This window comes from Dendrobium catenatum, unplaced genomic scaffold (genome assembly GCF_001605985.2).
Source record: "Dendrobium catenatum unplaced genomic scaffold, ASM160598v2 fragScaff_scaffold_1105, whole genome shotgun sequence".
In the NCBI taxonomy this organism is placed as follows: Eukaryota; Viridiplantae; Streptophyta; class Magnoliopsida; order Asparagales; family Orchidaceae; genus Dendrobium; species Dendrobium catenatum.
Window position 1 is genome coordinate 2,590,269 of NW_021319567.1, and position 20,048 is coordinate 2,610,316.

The 20,048-nt window shown below is 34.9% G+C and overlaps 2 protein-coding genes across 2 annotated transcripts; one reads left to right on the top strand and one right to left on the bottom strand.

Annotated features, from left to right (window-relative positions):
- Window positions 1-6,118: 6,118 nt before the first annotated feature.
- On the bottom strand, window positions 6,119-8,511 carry LOC110092304. The gene has a single exon (XM_028698567.1). It carries the CDS (start codon window positions 8,059-8,061, stop codon window positions 7,603-7,605), a length of 459 nt encoding a protein of 152 aa, XP_028554400.1. The 5' UTR covers window positions 8,062-8,511; the 3' UTR covers window positions 6,119-7,602.
- Window positions 8,512-14,900: 6,389 nt separating this feature from the next.
- LOC110092309 (peptidyl-prolyl cis-trans isomerase CYP65) lies at window positions 14,901-19,695 on the top strand. Its single transcript, XM_020816804.2, has 11 exons — window positions 14,901-15,136; window positions 15,241-15,303; window positions 15,386-15,489; window positions 15,964-16,055; window positions 16,128-16,217; window positions 16,302-16,377; window positions 16,488-16,861; window positions 16,995-17,251; window positions 17,323-17,611; window positions 19,261-19,380; window positions 19,474-19,695. Exons 1-11 carry the CDS (start codon window positions 15,009-15,011, stop codon window positions 19,669-19,671), a joined length of 1,791 nt encoding a protein of 596 aa, XP_020672463.1. The 5' UTR covers window positions 14,901-15,008; the 3' UTR covers window positions 19,672-19,695.
- Window positions 19,696-20,048: the final 353 nt, after the last annotated feature.

Consider the following 20,048-nt stretch of genomic DNA (forward strand, 5'->3'; position numbering starts at 1 on the left):
ACTGGCGCTAGTAACTTCTCACTCACAAGCTTTTTCTCGAGAATGCTTGTCGATGCCTCTTATTCACACTCTCTTGCTTATATTTGCCTCTTAGTCTTTATTTGGTCACTCAATCTCACACATATATTCTTAATTTTTAAGTATTTTTACATCAGGTAGTTATTTATATTATTTATATTTTTTATTCTTTTTTTGTTTTAGAATTATTTGAAATTACTATTATTGAATTTATCGTTATATTTGCTAAAAATTTATTACTTGGTGTGGTTTATGTTTAGTTAAGTAAATAAATATTAAATGCACATAATCTATGGATGTATAATATCCAACACTTGAGCGCTCTATTTAGTAAAAACGTCGTTTTGCTTTATGTTTTATGTATTGAAGAAAAAAATGTTTGTGCATTGCATCACGGTTAACGCTTTGGAAACATTGCTTTTTTTGAAACAGAACCAAAGAAGTTCCTTTAATGTCGAAGATATGCTGTAACCTTACCTATATTCTGTAGTATGTAGAAACCTTTTGAAAAGTAACAGGAAAGTTCATGAGTAAGCTTGATTTCCTAGAGAAAACAGGAAATGTCATGAAGCTGATAGACTGAGCTAAATTCCCTAGCAGTATCAAGAAGCATAGCTGTTTGTGTATTTTTAAGTAGTTGGAGAAAATGCATCCAGTGGATTCGCTATTTTATTCTTATAAGAAATGGTTGGTTAACATGGGACAATGTTTATCCTTGCCTTCTAGTTTTGAAAGTGGATTTGCCTCTTCAGATCTTTGTTTATTTCCGTAAAGTATTTCAGAAAAGATGAATCTATCCCAAAGGAGGAACCCAAAGATGTCTGTGATGATTGACTTAGTAGTTTAGCTTAGGGCAACACGTTGAAAAGGATTTAGGAATTTTTATGTATGGGTAAAATGTCCTATTTTTAAGAACAAAGGTGATGTCCAAGATTGTGTGAATTATAGAGGAATTAAGTTAATGTGTCATACTTTAAAACTATGTGATAGGGACATCAGATTTCGACACGTGTACCATCGCCGACGGCGCAGATCGACGGCTACGATCCAGAGCCTCTACTTTTGAGTTATTTACAGCTTACGTCATGTGTTCTTTTCTTAGTTTTTCTAGTTTGCCCCTGAGGGCATTGTTTGACTTATGTAGCCCCGAGGGCGTTTATGTCTTTTCTTTTCTTTTAGTTTGAGCCTCCTTATATGAGGCATTATGCATTGTAATCTTTTAGTTTTTTGGATGAAATGAAAATTTTAGTTTCGTTTTCTCTTTGTGAGTGCAACGTCTCTCTCAAATCTCTTAGTGAGTTTTGAGAGGAGCTATATCTCTTTGTGAGTTCTAGGCCTTCTCTTAACTTGTTTTGTAGTCAAGTGGTGTGAGCTCACAGGAATTCCATTCGGATCATCATCTTCCCCTCAAAATTCCGCTGCCCCCACGTGGTTCAACCGCCGATTGGCAGCTGCCCCGCCTCCAGCCGACCCGCCGTCTGGCCACCGCCCTCCCCTCTCCACCCAGGCCACGGATTGATTCCCCACGGCCAGCCCCAGGCGTCCCTGGCCGAGCCGCGCCACCATCCTGGCCGGCCGCCGATTCCAGGCGGCCGAATCTCGAGCACGGGCTGTCCCGCCGCCTCCCTCCCTGAGAATTCCCCTGCCAGGATTTCAAAATTGCTGAAATCAGTTACTTTCTAATTAGTGCCTATCTAATTAAGAGAGTCAATCAAGGAGATTTATAAGTCTATTTCAAATCTCAAAATTGTGTCCTCTTGCTTGAATTTAAATTGGAGGAAGTTACCTTAATTTATTAAATTCTGAAATTTACTCAGTATTTAATTAAGTTACTTAATCTTGTGGCCCCAATTGTTTATCTTTCCAAAACCCCCATCTCTCTCTACATGGCCGGCCACCTCTCTCTCTTCCCTATTAATCCTCTAATTGCTCCTTGATTCCTTTCCCTCATAATTTTAATGTCAAATCAAAATCAATTGAAATTAAAATTAAATCCAGATTTTAAGTCTTCCTCCCATACCATCCCACCCGCCCAAGCCTCTCTTCCAACCCGTGACTCGGCTCCCCCCCCCTTGCTCACGGTTTGCACCTTGCCTCCCCTCTTTGGTTTCGTCGTTACTACCACCATGCATGGATGAACCCGAATGGAATTTCAGATTTGAATAACGACCACAAACGGACGAGTCGACATCCTCCATTCGCCCTTCTTCGACGTTGGATTTGACTTTGACGGACACCCCCGAGAGTACTTTGGACTGGATACTTACCACCCTCGTGGACTCCATCGACAATCATTTTCTCGTCTACACGTGAATCATTCGAAAAGCCGTCCCCCGCTCCTCCGAAAACCGGCCTCCTTGCCCGGCGACAAGTCCTCTCAAGATCACTTGTCTACTAGTGGCGTCGCTAAGTCTGCTCACGGTTCTCTTCCGCTAGCCTCCACTTTAAATTTGAGTGACGGATCTTAAGGTGAAGGATCTAGATTTTAACTTTGGGGCTTTTGTTTATTTCTAGCTATTGGCATTATTTAAAATTTTGATGCTATTTTGTGAGATTCTTCAATTCTCTACTTGTAACGAATTGTCATTATATTAATCTTCAATGTCCTATTCTTTAATTAGCAACGCGAAATCAATAATTTTATTAACTTCTCATGTGCAATTCTTATTTCATCGCATGATTGATTCACATCACTATGGGAGAGAATTATGGAGCATAGGTTGCGGCGTGATACTAATGTTTCTCAAAATCAATTTGGATTCATGCCGGGTAGAACTACTATGGAAGCTATACATTTATTGAGAGTTTGATGGAGAAATATAGAGAGAATAAGGGGATCTACATATGATATTTATTGATTTAGAGAACATATATGATAAAGTTCTAAGAGAAGTGCTATGGAGAGTTCTAGAAAAGAAAGGGGTTAATAATGTTTATATTCAAGTCATATATATGCAGGAGTTATTACTTGTGTTCATGTTGGCTCAAGAAAAATGGCGTGTTGGCATGAATCCCGCTTTACAGATAGAGGATTCATTCTCCTTAAATCAGATTGTTGTTAACAATATTTTCTCTGAGAGTAGTGTCAGGGTTTAGTTAGATCTAGGTTCTTACTTCCCATGAGCGCAATCACTCATAGTTAATTATCCCTTTTAACGCATAAGAGAGAACTATCGATTAAGGATGAATACTTTTTAGGTATTTTAGTCTCAGTTATGGGGGAAAATAGAGCTAAACCCAATCAAGATCTCATTTTTCCATCGTCCTGGGTATGCCTTATGTTTCAATCTAACAACTGTTGATCGTAGTATCCAGGGAATCTAATTAGCAGTTATGGGTTGCCTTCTCTTAAGGATCCCGTGTAAACTGAAATGGTTAGATGGAAGTTTTAGTTTTATTGGGTTTTGGGGTTTACATCTATTAGTATACCCAATAATTGATTTAGTTTGGGGAGTTATAACTTCATTTAGAAGTTGTCAGTTTAATTGAATTGGTTCGGGGCTTACGACTTCCATTAGAAGTAGCCTGAGTGTTTTAGAAGTGGGTTCTTGTTAGATCGGTCCATTGGACTGGTCCAGCCGGTCCATACGAGACCGGCTCACGTGTAACAGAGGTGGAGAAGTTCCACCTCCTTCTCGTGCCACTCAAACCACAAAGTCCAAAGGTTCTGATTAGGAATGATTTATGAAGAGTTTAGGAGGAAAATTTGAAAGTAGGGTATGTTTAGAGATTTTCTTTTGGATTGTATGCATTAAATAATTTGTTTTCCTAGGGTTGGGCCATCTTGAATTTGGCTGAAATTTTTTATATCTCTTTGGTACTTGGGCTCTAGCCGCCAACTAGGAATTGGGAGGGCCGGATCTTCCTCTCGGATTGAAGATCCATTATATCTTGCTTGCCTGTGTTCGTCTTTCATCAAATAAAAACTGTTTCGTTGTTGTTCGTCTTCTTCTTAAAAATTGTTTGCTCACAAGTCACTTAAATGAGAGGATCACCTCTTTTAATTGTTATATTAAACATAAAAAATTAGGGTTGAGCGCATTGTTGCTATTATTTAACTTTGAACACAATCTTAATTGGAATGTGTTAATCTTTGATTCTGCTGTAGTCCGTTTCCTGTTAAATTTGAATCATGAGGCTGAGATTAAACCACGCCATTTAAAAAAAATGAATATATGCATGTGTTGAAAAAAGTATTCATTTGCTTATACCCTCTTCATTTTGTTTCAATAATTTACCTTTAGATGAATAAGCTATCATTAAATTATAGTTAATAAATAAATAAATAGTTCGCCCTTATTTGTATCAGAACAGGCTAGCATTAAATTATATTTAATGATGGGAAACAATCAAACAAGGGTAAATGGTTACACGACCTGAAGGAATCATAGCGTATACAGGAAACCATTAGTAACTGGGCATTGTACATGTGCAATATTTTTTGGTTTAATCTATTTGGGATGACTGAAATTAACTTCAGAAGTAATGATAGAACTACTACGAGAAAGTAGATTTTTAAAAAGTTGTGAATATTATAAATTCTTTCTCTTAAAAAAAGTACAATAATTTCCTTACAATTATTATGGTTTTGTCACATGAAATGTCGGCCTTCTGATAATCCGATTAGAAGAGTAAATGCATTAGATTTGGCCTATATTTAGGATGATAGAGGTAGACTTCAAAAGGCTTGATTGGAAAATATTAGAAATAACATTTTTTATTAGATTTAAATGAGAATTTGACTCTTACCAAGACATAATGAAGAAAAATGATTCATGTAACCGATCCCACATAGTGGGATAAAGACTTGATCTTTTTGTATAATATTTGAGTAGATTTAAGCTTCTTTTGGAATGTGCTTCTTAAAGCAGCTTTCTAGCAAAAAAAATTAATTTTTTTTTACTGAAAAGTTGCTTTAAGAAGCAGTAAGAAAGCCGTCTCAAATGAAGTTTTAGTTTAAAATAACAGCTTCTCATCATAGAAGTTTTAAAAAATGCAACAAATAGAATATAGCCAAGCAGAACTTCTGAAAAAATAATAGTAATGAAAGATTCTAAATTAAGCATAATTTTATTAGCTAAAAGCTGTGCTGGAGCTATATTATCTTGTCATTTTCTAACAAATATTGTACTTAAGCAGGTACAATGACACCATAAGTATACATTATAGGTTTCCTTTTGCATTGTGGCATTTATAGTAAACTTTGTGAACAAGTTGCATAATAACCATTGGTTAAACAAACTGCTTATTAAATCCTAATAAAAGCAAGGACTTACTGAGCCCTTCTGTATCTTTTCATGGGGGTCTCAAGCCTTGAAAAGATCAACCATGTACGTGTGCACGTGTGCACATGTGCAATTGTGTGCATGCGGCCTGCTGCACGTGTTTGCATGTGCCCTTATGCTGTATTGGCACACATGTGCTGCAGCTTTGAAGTTTGCGCAAATTGTTACAGAAGAACTTAAGAAGATGAAGAAGAAGGGAAATATTAGATAAGGCCCCTTCTCTGGTTTTTTGTTCTGTAGGAGGTACTCATTCTGCCTGAGTAGGAGAAAGCCTTAGGCCCTTAACCGATGAGTTGGCAGTGAATGGGGAGAATGGGAACATGGTGATGTTGCTTCTGTATCTATTATAATATCATCCATTATGATGGAGTGAGGAGAAGCAGAAATAATAATATTTTTTTCTCTGAGTTTTGCACTTTCAGAAGATTATAATTAGTTCCTCTGGTCATTGTGTTTTGTAGAGACATTAAATAATTAATGGATAGAGAGAGAGAGAGAGGGAGATGGGTGAACATTCCAAGCTTTCACATGATCTCTCTTTTATATTACTTTCTCTCTCTTTATTGGGAGAGCAGTATAGCAGACAGAACTAGAACTAGAAAAACCTTTACTTCGCTGAGATATTCTGAGATTTTTCTTTGGCATTTAGATTTCCATATGACACCAAACCTGTATTCTGCTTAGGTTCATCAAAATATAGAATCAAGTTTTATTTCAATAGTCATTCTGAAATATAAGACACAAATAGTAAGTTATTTGTTCTCTATTCCACACCCAACATTTACTTATTGTTTCTTTGAATTTTCCGGAAGAGAGAAATTAGAGGCCAGCTCATGAGTACTCTAAAGGGTATCTTCTTAGCCATTATTAACTGCGTCATGCTTGAGTATGGGTAACCTCAAAATGCCTCTTGCAATCGAGAGATTATTTTGTGCGGACACTGGATACAACTTATCGTTCAGAGGCCAATCAGGTGCAACTACGTCATCCAGTACCAAGCTCAGTACCGAGCCGCGGTACTGAGTAGGGGTGACGTGGCGCATTTTTATTGAGCTCTGGACGGCATTCGGTGTCCGCACCTAATAATTTCACCTTGCAATCATCTTGCTGCAGAAACAAATGAAGCCTGAACCAGAGTTCCATGAAAGTAATCTCTGCATATCTGTTGCATTAATGGTAGATATAAAACTATGTTGTCACAGGACAACCTGGTCATGGACGTGACAACTACACTCTGATCTTGTCACTTTGCCAGCTCATACCCTACTTTCTACCAGGTAAATTTAGCAGCATTTGATTTTTCTTTTATAAAATTATAGCAGCTGTGTAATAATTTCTCTTTCATTTGAGCTTAAGGTTTAGGCTTCATTTGGGACGGCTTTTTTATTATTTTTTAAAACAATTTTTTAATTAAAAAATTAATTTTTTTTACTGTAAGAAACAATAAAAAAGTCAATCCAGACAAAGCCTTAGTTAAGCTTGAGAATAAGGAAGTAGTTAGCATTCATAGGTAACATTTTTGTTCATAAGTCTTCTTGCTTATCATTATATATGTTGTATTGTATGGAGGTAGGTAAGTTATTTAAAATTATAAGAGAGAATTGGACACTCAGCTGTGGCTGAGTTTGAATATGAACAGAACCAAGAAACGTCAATTTGTTACCTCCATTCATGACAAAAGAACTAGACAAAAGAGAAAGCAGGAGCTTTTTGCCTCATTTCTTTTCTTGCTGTGGATTTTTCCTACTGGATCAACAGGCGAAAAAGTGGGGACTGAATAAAAGAAAAGAGAAAGAAAAGAACATTGATAATGAAAAATTAATAAAAAAACTTAGAAGAGTCCATAGAGGGATCTTGAAGATTTGTACACATCTTCTTTGCCTTTCTTCAGTTCAGTTTCTTCTCACCTTCTTGTCTGCATACCTATTGACAAAAATTTGAACAAAATGCTGTAGTGGGTGTTTATTCTCTAGTTGTTAAGCATATACAAAGAGAGAATACTTACCTGCAGAAGAATGCAGGTAAGCCAAATGCTTCGGCAATGCAGTTTTCCCCTGTTTAAGATGGATAAGAGATCAAAAAATTCATTTAACTAAAGCTAAGAATGCAGAGAAAGCCATGAAAGGTTTATGGTACAGTGAAATGGGTTGTGGAGAAGCAGCAGGAGTGATCATCTTCCATCAAAAGCTTCTTGCTTCCACAGCTACTTGTTGTGGCCTATTCAAAGAGGAAATGAAGAAGAAGAAGAAGAGTAAGTTTATGTTCCCTCAAAAAACTAGAGAAGTTTATGAGAGTTGAGTTAGTATATTGCCTTGGAAAAGGTGGAGAGAGTAGAACTGGCAGTGTCATCCAAAAAGGAATCTCGTTTTCCCTGCTGCTCTTCTTCAGCCCTCCTCCTCTTTATTCTATTCCTGGCAACTGTAGTTAAGGGAAGGAAAGTGGCATTGCAGAGGCAGCCATTTCCATCCTCACAGCAGCCTGAGGATATGTTGTCTTCTTCCTCATGGACTTGGGGTGGCCCAGAAGAAGCATCAGAGAGCATGGACAAGTCCTCCTCCTCCTCCTCCTCTTCTTCTTCTTCTTCTTCTTCCTCCCAACAATCACAGTCATCTGTTCTTAGTTGAAAAGATCCGGTCAATCTCTCCTGAGACTGCGACTGGTCAAGATAGAGAGTCCAGCCAGATTGACACCCACTGCAGCATTCCGAGTCAGCTCTCTCTTTATCAACCATGAACTCCAAGTCGCTAACTTTCTTCATCCTCGGTACTGGTTGATGAAATGGGATTGGGAAGGAAGTAGTAGGAGAAGGTAGGGATGGCAGAAAAAATGAATAGAATCGCACTCAAATCCCAGACTAATCTTGTCCTTTACTCATTCCTTCCTGAAATTAAAACTGCCAGTTTGGCATTAGGAGCTTCGTTGGTGACAGGGATGAGAGAGAGAGAGAGGCCTCTGTCTCTACAATGTGTACATATTAGAGAGGAGAAGGAGAGAGAGAAGAGCTCCAGCTCCAGCTCCACCTCCACCACATGCAATACAGCGAGGCAGGGCATACGCCCTACACCTTCATTATGTCCTATGGAATCTGGGGAGTTGATCCTTCTAAATAGAGGTGTCAATATTTGATCCGATTCGAAAATTTCGGATTCGGGTCAAGTCGAACCTGAACCGGGTCTGATTCAGGTTAGGAATTTCGACCCGTTTGCAAAACCGGATTGGGTTCAGGTTGACCCGGAACCCCGAAATCAACCCGTTTTTTACCCCTTTTAAAGTAATTTAGGAGGGTTTTAAAAGATTATTATGAAATAAGTAAATGATATTTAAAAAAAATAAATATTGTTGCCCAAATTAAATTAAACTTGATTTATTTTAATTTCATTGAAGTAAATCTTGTCTTAATTTGATTTATGTTTAAATAAATCAAATTAAATAAAAAAATAATAAAATATATACGAAACGGGTTGGATTCGGGTTGGGAAAATCGACTTGTTTGCAAAAACGGGTCGGATCGAACATTGTCGGATCAATTATATGATCCCGAACCGACCCGTGACCCGATTTTGACAGCGCTACTTCTAAATGTGTGAAAAAAAATCCAATTTTTACAACTTTGAATTCTGATTAGTATTAGTTTTTTTTTTATGATAATTATTCCATTATTATATAAATGTCTTAATTTTTATTTTTCAATAATGTATACATTTTCTCTTCTCTCTCTATCTCTCTCTGAACCATTTCAAGTCTTTTTTATAAGATTTAAAATCCACTGTGCGTGCGGCGGGTGCTGTTACGTGGTGGTTTGTGCGCGCTGGCTCTCTGTCATCGCACATAATTTGCGGCAACATCGCAGCCCCACAGGCGAGCTATGTAGCTTTCTTAACAAATATATATTTCTTACTGTTTGTCAATTCAACTTCCTATGTTGACTGATTATGTATTGTTGTTGGGATGATAGATTCTTTATTTGTTCAACTGTAGGATGATCATCATATTTATTTCGGATTTATTTGAGACAGCTTTCTGATTGCTCAATTCAAAAGCTGTTTTTTTCAATCATACTGATGCAATTTTATATAATATTGCAGTCGTCCTAAATAGACCCTTAGAAGAAAAAAATTATTATTAAATATATTGTAAATTGCCGGCTATCATAATTGGTTGATGCTGGTCATCGCGACCATTGTGTGGCCACCATAATTGCCAACCGCTATTGGCAATGTCATTGCGGCCTTCTGTTACTTTCTTTGCAACACTGATCTTTGTCATTGGTAGCCACTTGCTATCGCTTGTTGTTGTTGTTGCAACCATTGGTAGCAGCTTCATCATCGTCGTTGTTGTGGCTTATATCAATTTATGTTGCTTTAAATGAAACATAAAAATAATATTCTCCATTTTTTGGCACTCAATTAAACAACTTCAAAATATTTTAAATATAATATATTTATCTTACATTGTATTATTTTACTTGGAACTTTTTTGGGTGAATGAAATGTCTATTAAGATATTTTAAATTGTTGTGAGCAATTTGTTAATAAAGGTTAGTGTCAACCCAATAATGAATATTGTAGTTGTTTTTATTCATCTTATTTGGCGAGATTTTCTCCTATTTGTGAGGCAAATAATATTATTTGAGAAATTTTGCTCAATAACCTTCGTTCTAACAACAAATAATTTTACAAAATAGCAAGAAAATCATCTCGAACGAAGTCTTAATTTGGTCACATCATATGTTGAGATTTATTTGTTTGATGATCAACAACTAACACAAAGAGTCAAATGTGACAGTTGGAAGCTAAATGCCTTCACAAAAAGGGAATTGATGATTGGTATAGAGATTGATAACCATTAAGATGATTTGACATAAGAGGTGACAAATTTCTCTCTCTAGTTAGCATAGATGGAGGAATTATACTCAGATTTCAAGAGGAAATGTGTGTAAGGATGAATTATTATGTACGGAAGCCGAATACTGTTTAGAGCCTAATAAAAATGTGTTACGTTACCTACTATTTGGTATCATAGCTTGGTACTGGATGATGTGGCTGCAACTGATTCGCCTCTGGACGGTAAGCTGTGTCCGGTGTCCGCACAGAATAATCTCTCGTGTGTGAGATATATATATTATTGAGATAAAAGTGAACAAAGTAAATATAGTGAGCAAACATTGAATTAAACCTAAATATAATTACGCTTACCTATTTAGAGAGTAGATTGAATGACTTCGAGACTATCTTGTAAGATTAAGGCTTCGTTTGAGGCAACTTTCTTATTGCTTTATTTTTCGTGTCACAATCATAATTTTTGTTTGACTACTGCTTCTTTGCTATTAAAAGAAAAAAAAAATACTAAAAAGTTACTTTCTACAACAACTTTAAAATTTTACTTTCCTTACACTAGCTTTACTAAACTCTAAAAAATTCATCACAAGCGAAGCCTAAATCAGCTCAAGATTAGACCATTAATGGTGCTAACTCTTACACAATGAAGTTCATCTTACTTCCATTGATTTCTTGAATGATGAGAAAGAAAATCACAAGTTTTTGGTGTTATGCTTCTGGTTGTAGGTAGATTTAGTTGATAAATTAATGAGAGCACATGCTGCCATCTCCTTCAAGCTTGTTAGTTTCCCAAAAGAGAAGGCCTCATTAATCATGCACTCATCCTATCCTCTCCATGGCTATTAAGAACTTAAACAATTTAGTGATCCATGTGCACACAAACATTCATGTTTCATGCCTTAATTTAGAAACATATTTTGCAACGTTTTCATGGTGAACTCTAGTCCTACTTGATACTTTTTATGTTACATAAAAATTTGAATTTATTTGCATATTCAATAGTTGAAAACTATATTGATATAAATTTATTTTTTAATTGAAAAAGAGGATTTGATTACTAGTTTATTTGGAGATTTGATTCAATTTTGATCCGCTTTCACTTTGTTCCACGATGAATCTTTAAATTTTGAGCATCTTTTCGCTATAAAATTCAAATGTTGATGTGTCACACAATAGATATATTTGATGAATAAGTCGGTTGTTAGTCTATGACACTAAATAAAAGATTTGAAGTGATTGACAACTATGATGGAGAGCTCTCATGCTTATAAAATAACAAAAAAATTATTCATATTTGTTGAAATATAAAATATGTTTATCATTGTGAAATAATATAAGACTATTAACTAGTAATTTTAGGCCTTTGAATTAAATCAAATAGAGGATAGTAAGAATTAATCATAACATGTTTTATAAAATAATGATAAGATTATTTTAAAATTCAATTAGTTTCAATCAAGAAAGTCTTTGTTGAGCTTTTGGTAACCCTCTAAAAGGTGGGAGAGGAAGAAGAGGATATGAATCTCCTTTACAAGACTCTTTAAAGGGTGTTTGAGCATATTTACCCTTTATGTAATGAGGTGGTAGCTCAAACCATGTGCCATTATATCATTATAAGGGATTTGTCATGAGCCTATTATGAGGGCAAAGGAAGAGAGTGGAGGAAAGGGGAGGCCCATGGCTTGGTTTTTTCTTTCCCCCAAGAGAACACATTTCCCACATGATTGAAAACTTGTGCCCCACTCCCATCTAGCTAGAAGGTAGGTCAAGTTTTTTACTTACCTCATTTTTTGGTTCCTTCCAATGATATGTGATTAATTATTGTGTGATGTATATTCCTCTAATTTGAAATCCTGGCTTAATTATGGCATGGGATATTCACTTATACTCTGAAAGTATTGAATGGATATTTTTATTTTGTATAATTAGTTTGATTGAATGTTTTCTTATGACAAAAATTTATGTTTGTAAAATCACCAGACATTTAATACTTAAGCCTTATAATTTTATTATTTTTTTATAATTTGACAGATGTCCAATCACTCATAGAGATAATTCTATAATTTTTTCAGGAGTGTATATGACTTTAGCCAAGTGGTACTGCCATGAACCTTAAACGTGTAGGTCTAAGATTAGAATATTTATGCCAGAGAGAGAGAGAGAGAGAGAGAGAGAGAGAGAGAGAGAGATGAGTGCCCTTTTGATCGAAGGATCAAACAAAATAGAATATTATAAGTTGTCATAAATTTTAGGAAAAAGATTTTGCTCAATAAACATTAAGAGTAGGATAAATAATTGCTCATAGTTATGCATGTGCCCTCATCTACCCACTCTCATCAAGTCATGAGATATAGATCATATCATCAATCTTGAATTTGCTCAACCCATTTTCATCAAATTTTTTTCAATATATTAAAGATACATCTAATCAAGTCATGAACATGACCTCTCATGAAGCCTATCCCTAAAGCTTTATCATATTCTCCATGCAAAAGGTGGCACTACTAGACTACTATTTCACAATAAAAAAAAAAAAAAAAAAAAAAAAAAAAAAAAAAAAAAAAAAAAAAAAAAAAAACCTAGAGAGCATAGTTGGCCACTTATGTTTGTTGAGAGCTATGACAACTCATAGGGCCCCTCTTCTTAATTGTGCATTGCATTGTCTTATATGTTCATTTCACAGTCCCTTGCTTTAATGTTTTGAGGAACATGCATTAGCTTGCATAAGAGATAACAGTGTAGTTTTGCTATGCCTCAACTTTAAGAGAGATTATTACTTGTTGAGTTTGGACAAGTTCGAAGGCTGATCCGAACGCGCCACATCATCCAATGCATTGTGTACTGGGTGGCGTGGTGTGTTCGAATTGACCTTCGAATCCGTCCATACACCACGCGTAATAATTTTTCCAACTTTAAGGAGAGGGTGGACTGTGGAGAGAGACAAAAAAAATAAAGGTCATTAAAAACAAATTTTATTTATTTATTTGTTGGAATTGATGTATCATGAAATCTCATTAAAATAAATAGCACATGGAGGGGCCATAAGAATTAGTACTCTTTTTTTATTTTATAGATTATTAATTTATTATCATATGTTTAATTAGCCATCATAATAATAAATTTTTATGATAAAAAGTTAATATGTTAGCTATAATAAAATTATTTTATAAATTTTTTATATAAAAATTTTCTATAATACTACATCAACTTTCAAAATTTTATTTTTGCTACAATTAATTTTATAGACATTTGCAATCATCTTAAACAAACTCTAGACTTCAGCTTCATTAATTTGGAATAATATTTTTCATTATTTTATTATATTTTGTTTAAAGATCTTATTTCTATTTGACTATAATTTGTATGTTTTTTTCAAAAAAATTATGATCAGAAATAATTTTTGGAAGTAGATTAATTTGCTAAAAAATAATAGTTGTGATAGTGCATTCTCTAATGAACCGAAAAGTTTTAATTTAATTTTTAACTTATATAATGGAATTATTTTAATGGGATCTAAAATTGTAATTTCAAAAATATTTTTTCAAAAAAAGAAAAATTATAAAAAGGCAAAAAATTGAGAAAAAACATCTTTCAAACATATTATTTTTTGCTAACTATTTTTATCACCTCAAAAATAATAAAAAAGCCGTTCCAACCTATGGATCTAGTTGGGGCAACTATAGCTTTTTGTAAAGTTCGTTGTTAAACTGTTGCAAGGAAAGTAATTTCTTAAAGCAGTTGTAAAAGTAATTTTCTATCACAAAATTTCTTACAATCAGTAGTCAAATAAAAATATGATTGAGATATGAAAGATAAAACAATAAGAAAATTATTCTAAACAAACTCTAAGGGGCTGTTTGGTAGCAGGTTTAGGCCAGATTTGAGGCAGATTTGAGCGAAATCAATCAAACGGCCTAAAATGAAAAAACCAAATCTCATGGCAAATGAAAACCGTCGTAGACATAAAATTACCCTTTTCGCGATAAATCCCAAATTTCCGAAATCATGTGATTCAGCGGATTTAACACTGTTGGGAAGAAGATTCTGCTCTGTTCAGGATTTATCGCTCTACTGTCAAACAATTACACATGATATAAAAAGATTTATCATGAATGTTACCAAACAGGTTTCAGGATTTAGCCCCCCCAAGATTTCATAAATCCGAATTTAGATGATTTATGATATCTTATTTAAATGAAATCCTTGTTGCTTCCAAATAGCCCCTAAGACTTCATTTGTGATTTTTTTATTACTTTAAAGTTTAAACAACTTTTTAGTTCTATATTTTTTTTACTAAAAAAATTAATTTAGAAAACAATAAAAAGCTGTCCCAAATGAAACCTAAGCTTAAATTTCCATGATTTAATTTCTCTAGTGATTTAGAGAAGTGAGAGATTAATTTAGAATTTGAATTTATTCTCTTAAAATAATGGCCCATACAATAAATAAATTTTTGATATATTCATTAAATTACTACATGATATAATATTTTAAAACGAGATTTTACTTTTAAATGAGATATATTATAAAGCTAATATAAAATTTCTTGTATCTATAAAAATATCAAGGCACAATAAAATTTTTACTCTTATTTTTATTTTAATTAAATTCTTAATAAATATTTTGATTTTTTTAGATATGATAATAGATAAAAAAATAATAATAAATTATATGACATAATTGCTATTTTTAAAATATTTCAATTATTTTAATACATTTCCATGAGTTTACCGGCCAAACTCTAAACCACCGCTTGGTAATTGGGAGGAAGGAAGACGGGGACATTGCAAAACCCTAATTCTCTCTCTCTTTCTCTCCTGATTCGGTTGCCAGTTCAATCACTCGACTTTGGTGTTTATCGGAGAAGATGGGGAAGAAGCAGCACAGCAAGGATCGAATGTTCATCACGAAGACGGAATGGGCAACGGAGTGGGGCGGTGCCAAATCCAAGGAGAATACCATACCTTTCAAGCGCCTTCCTTTCTACTGCTGCTCGTGCGTGATTCGATTATAAATCTGGAATTAAGATTGATTCTTTCTTTGTTTTCTGGCATGGTAGTTCTTATCCTTTTCCTCTATTTTGCATTTCTGGGCTTTAGGCTAACGTTCACACCTTTTAAGGAACCCGTCTGCACGAATGATGGAAGCGTGTTCGATTTAATGTAAGCGAATTCTTCCTAGGCCTAGTTTTTATTTGCCGTTGAATTTGATTTGAGTTTTATTGTATCGGGATATTCGATGCAGGAACATAGATCCGTATATTAGGAAGTTTGGGAAGCATCCTGTAAACGGAGGGTCTCTCAAGCAGGATGATCTGATTCCCCTTACATTCCACAAGAATTCGGATGGTATGTCATAACCTGATTTTAATTGTCACTTAGATTTTATTTCATTAACTTCTACACGAAACTTGAGTGAGCTTTACTTTTAATGTCCATGGAATTATTTGAACAAACTATAATTACATAGATTCTTGTTCAATTTAGTCTTACAATAAAGTGAGCGTTTGGTTTTACAATCAGCAGGTAGAAACATGAGAATGCTGTAGGTGTCCACTATGAGAACATGAAATAACAATTTTAGTCTTTTCCCCTTTATGAAATAGTTCTGGATTATAGTCCCGCTTCTTCTGAAACAATATGACTTGAACTTTTCGATCTCTAAAGATTGATATGTTGTATATCTTAGAAGTAACATTTTCTATGTGTTTCGTATATTAATCTCAGTTGACTGATCGCCATTTATACATTTAAGGCATAGTGCTTTGTCTTTGTCAAGATATGAAAATTTTGATAGTATGCTTGTTTTTATTTTTATTGCAGGAGAGTTTCATTGCCCTGTTCTTAACAAGGTCTTTACAGAATTCACACACATCGTTGCTGTAAAAACTACTGGCAATGTGTTCTCCTATGAGGTATGGTTCGTTAAGAAAACAAGAAAGTTGTGGGTGGGTAGTTAAAAATCTTGATATTTTATTATGCCACAGGCAATCAAAGAACTAAATATTAAAACCAAAAACTGGAAGGAGCTACTAACTGATGAGCCCTTTACAAAAGATGACTTGATAACGATTCAGGTAAGCTCTTATTAGACTTATTTGTTATTTTTAATCTGCAATTTACTCCATATCGACTCATTTTTAATACTTGTATCTCAACAGAATCCAAATGCACTTGATAGCAAGGTACTCATGGAATTTGATCATGTCAAAAAAAATTTGAAGCTTGATGATGATGGTGAGAATTCCCATTGTATGAAGAATACAATGGATTTAGCCTTGCTGATATATGCACATACGTTACATGGAGTGATATCACTCATTGCCACCTTACCTTATATTTTCCAGAGTTGCAGAGGATTAAAGATGATCCTGCCTATAACATAAATGTTTCTGGTGATATCAAGCAAATGCTTCTAGATCTTGGAACTGAGAAGGCAAAACAAGTTGCTTTACTCGGTGGTGGTGGAAGCAAAGCACAAAATGAAAGAGCAGCCGCTCTTGCTGCCATTCTGGCTGCAAGATCACGCATCAAAGAGGATAAAAATTCAAATTCTAACGGTGTCGATAAACCATCTCAATCTTTTAGCATTGTGGATGCAGCATCTGCTTCAGTTTATGGAAGAAGTGCAGCATCAGCAAAAGCAGCATCCAATGACAAAACAGCAGCTCGTATTGCATTGCACATGGCAGGAGAAAGGGCACCTGTAAATGCAAAGCTAGTATGTAAAGTTTCTCTCTATCCAAGTGGTGTTAACTTGATTTTTCATATCATTTGCTCGGTTTTTTTTTTTTTAAATAACTTTTATGCTTTTCAACTATCTTATTCAACTATAACATGTAAAATGCATGTAGGTGAAAAGTCGTTTCACTACAGGCGCTGCGTCAAGGTCTTTTACATCTACCTCATATGATCCTGTAACAAAAAATGAATTTGAATATGTCAAGGTTGAAAAAAATCCAAAGAAAAAGGGGTATGTTCAGGTGCACACAACACACGGTGATTTGAATTTGGAACTTCACTGTGACATCACTCCACGGGCATGCGAAAATTTCATAACTCTTTGCGAGCAGGGATACTACAATGGGATTCCTTTTCATCGAAGTATAAGGTATGGGAAGTTATTGTACGATGCTTGATTTACACTGTTTTACATAGAATTCTAACTAAAAACTATTTTAGAAACTTTATGATTCAAGGTGGAGACCCCACAGGTACTGGAAGAGGAGGACAGTCTATTTGGGGTAAGCCTTTCAAGGACGAGTTAAATTCTAAACTATTGCACTCAGGAAGGGGTGTTATTAGTATGGCTAACAGTGGGCCTCATTCTAATGGTTCCCAATTCTTCATTCTGTACAAGTCCGCAAACCATTTAAATTTTAAGCACACAGTGTTTGGCATGGTTGTTGGTGGCTTAACCACCCTTGCTGCTATGGAAAAGGTTCCCGTTGATGATGATGATCGACCGTTGGTGAGTGCATCGTTTTTATTCTTTTCTTCATTGTGTCCAATTGCAATTATGTTCCTGTTATAGTTGTTACTTGTACTGCATTAATTATGCATGCCAGTTTTAATTTTGGATTGGAGATTTTGTTAATATAACCTTAATCATCCTGGGTCTCAGTTTATGAAGCACATAGTTGTTTGATATGTGGTACATATTAAGGTAGAAGTATAGAGTGTCATTATTTATTCTGGTTATCTTGGTTAAGGAACAACTCCTCAAGATTGAAAACATGGTACATATTAAGGTAGAAGAAGTATAGCTTGTCATTTTTTATTCTGGTTATCTTGGTTAAGGAACACGCCAATATTGATTAGAAGGCCTCTATCCATCTAAACAGGGTGGGCAATATTTTCTATAATTCTGGGCGCCCCTGCATTGTTTTGAAGTATTTCCCCTGCAATAGGATTTTCTTGTTAATTTTTTCTTTAGCTTTTCCATATTGGAAGTAACATGTTTAATGATATTAGATTAGAAAAGATAAAAAAATTTACTTCTGTGTTTTTGATTTCATGGTGCTCCACCAATCTGATCCAATATATAGGTACTCGAAATGTAAAGCGCAAGTTTTTAATACATAAAAATGATGTTCGTTCTTTATTTCTTTATTCTAGTTCTATATTTCAGATTTCTGTTTATTGTTTCCTAATCTGTAACGAGATGGCATTTTTGATCAAGTAGTTCAGGAAGCATTTTCCACTTTTATATAATTTTTTCTTGCTCTCTTAGAGAATTTAAATTGTTTTGGCTATTTAGTGTGGTGGCCCTTCAATTGCTTAGAAGATGTTTGATGCAGAAGTGATACTGATTGAATGATTGATTTTTGAAATGTTTTTTAAAGATAAAACATAGAAGTTGTGGTGGTGCTGTTTGGCATATATGATTTGCGGGTTGCTGTAGCGGTTGTTATAACACCATGGCTTTCAATGGAATTTCCTCTTGGGGTGGTCGGCATGCTCGTTGGGTTGAGTTGGGAGAAATGAAATTGGCTATAGTTTTATTTTTTTTCCGGTGGAATTAAGTTAAAATTAAATTGGTGTCAATTTTATCTCATAATCTAGGTTATAAGGAATTTAGAAATAGGTGTTCTGAGGCATGTAATTGAGAATTTTTCGCTTGTTTAATTCATTTTAAACCTAATTAGCATCTATTATTACTTAGTTTAATTCATTTTAAAGTGAATTTTAGTGCAACTAAATAACCCTGATTACTCCTCCACTTGGATGATGAATCCAAGCCATCCAAATTCATTTTGGATGGTTGGCATCTAATAAATCAAAATCAAGTGGCTTTAAAATAGAACAGATCTAATCCCACCCATCTAAAATGGATGGATGTCTAGGATTTCAACTATTGCACCTATATGATTACCATGATAATTGCAGAGCATCCACACCATCGAAAATGGATGGATGGCTGGGATTTAAGCAATTGCGTCTCTATGATTACCATGATAATTGTAGAGGATCGACACCCAAAATAGACTGATTAACTTGTTCCTTGTTGACATCAAAGAATTACTTGTATTTTCTTTTGTAGTTCTTTGTCCTGATAAAATTTTCAACCAAACAAAAAACGCTCTTCAACAATTTATCATGCCCCTTGCCCTTATGCAGGAAGAGATAAAGATAATAAATATCAAGGTTTTTGTGAACCCATACACGGAGCCTGATGAGGATGAAGAGAAAGAAGAAAAGGAGGCGGCGGCGGCGGCTGTCGAAGATGATGATAACAAGGTAAAATATTTACATAAATTACTAGATATTAACCTTTTATTTGGTAATTCAATTTATGACATTCTAGCTCATCTGATTCCTGTTCGGCCTAAGGTGGGTTCCTGGTTTAGCAATCCAGCTACAGCAGCAGCTGGGAATGGAGCTGTGAGTGGTGGAGTGGGAAAGTATCTTAAATCAAGGAACAACGCATCTGAGGCTGCAGAAGGCAGCATTAAAGGTCCTGATCCCTCTATCAAAAAGAGAAAAGTAGAAGCATCGAGTGTAGAATACAAGAATTTTTCAAGCTGGTGAAAGCATGGTAATATATATCTATCAGAACTGGAAGAACTTATTATGGACTTCAATCTTGTTAGTACATTCTCTCTGAACAATAATGGCAAGAGAGCCCAACATTGGAATAGATTCTCATCTCTTCTATTGCATTTCGTTCACCACTTCATGACAATTTTTACAAGGCTAGCCACCCAATTTGAGGATACCTTATTATCTTTTGATGGGATGATAGTGGAGAGTATTAGTTTATGGGCTTTGTTGGCCACTTCATCTTGGTCTCCAATCTTGGTGGCTTCTCGCAGCAACAAGAACACTAATATTGTGAAATGCACTTGCAGTTGAATGCTGACAAGGTCCCTCAGGAAGGGTTGAGGTAGGATTCATTGAACACATGG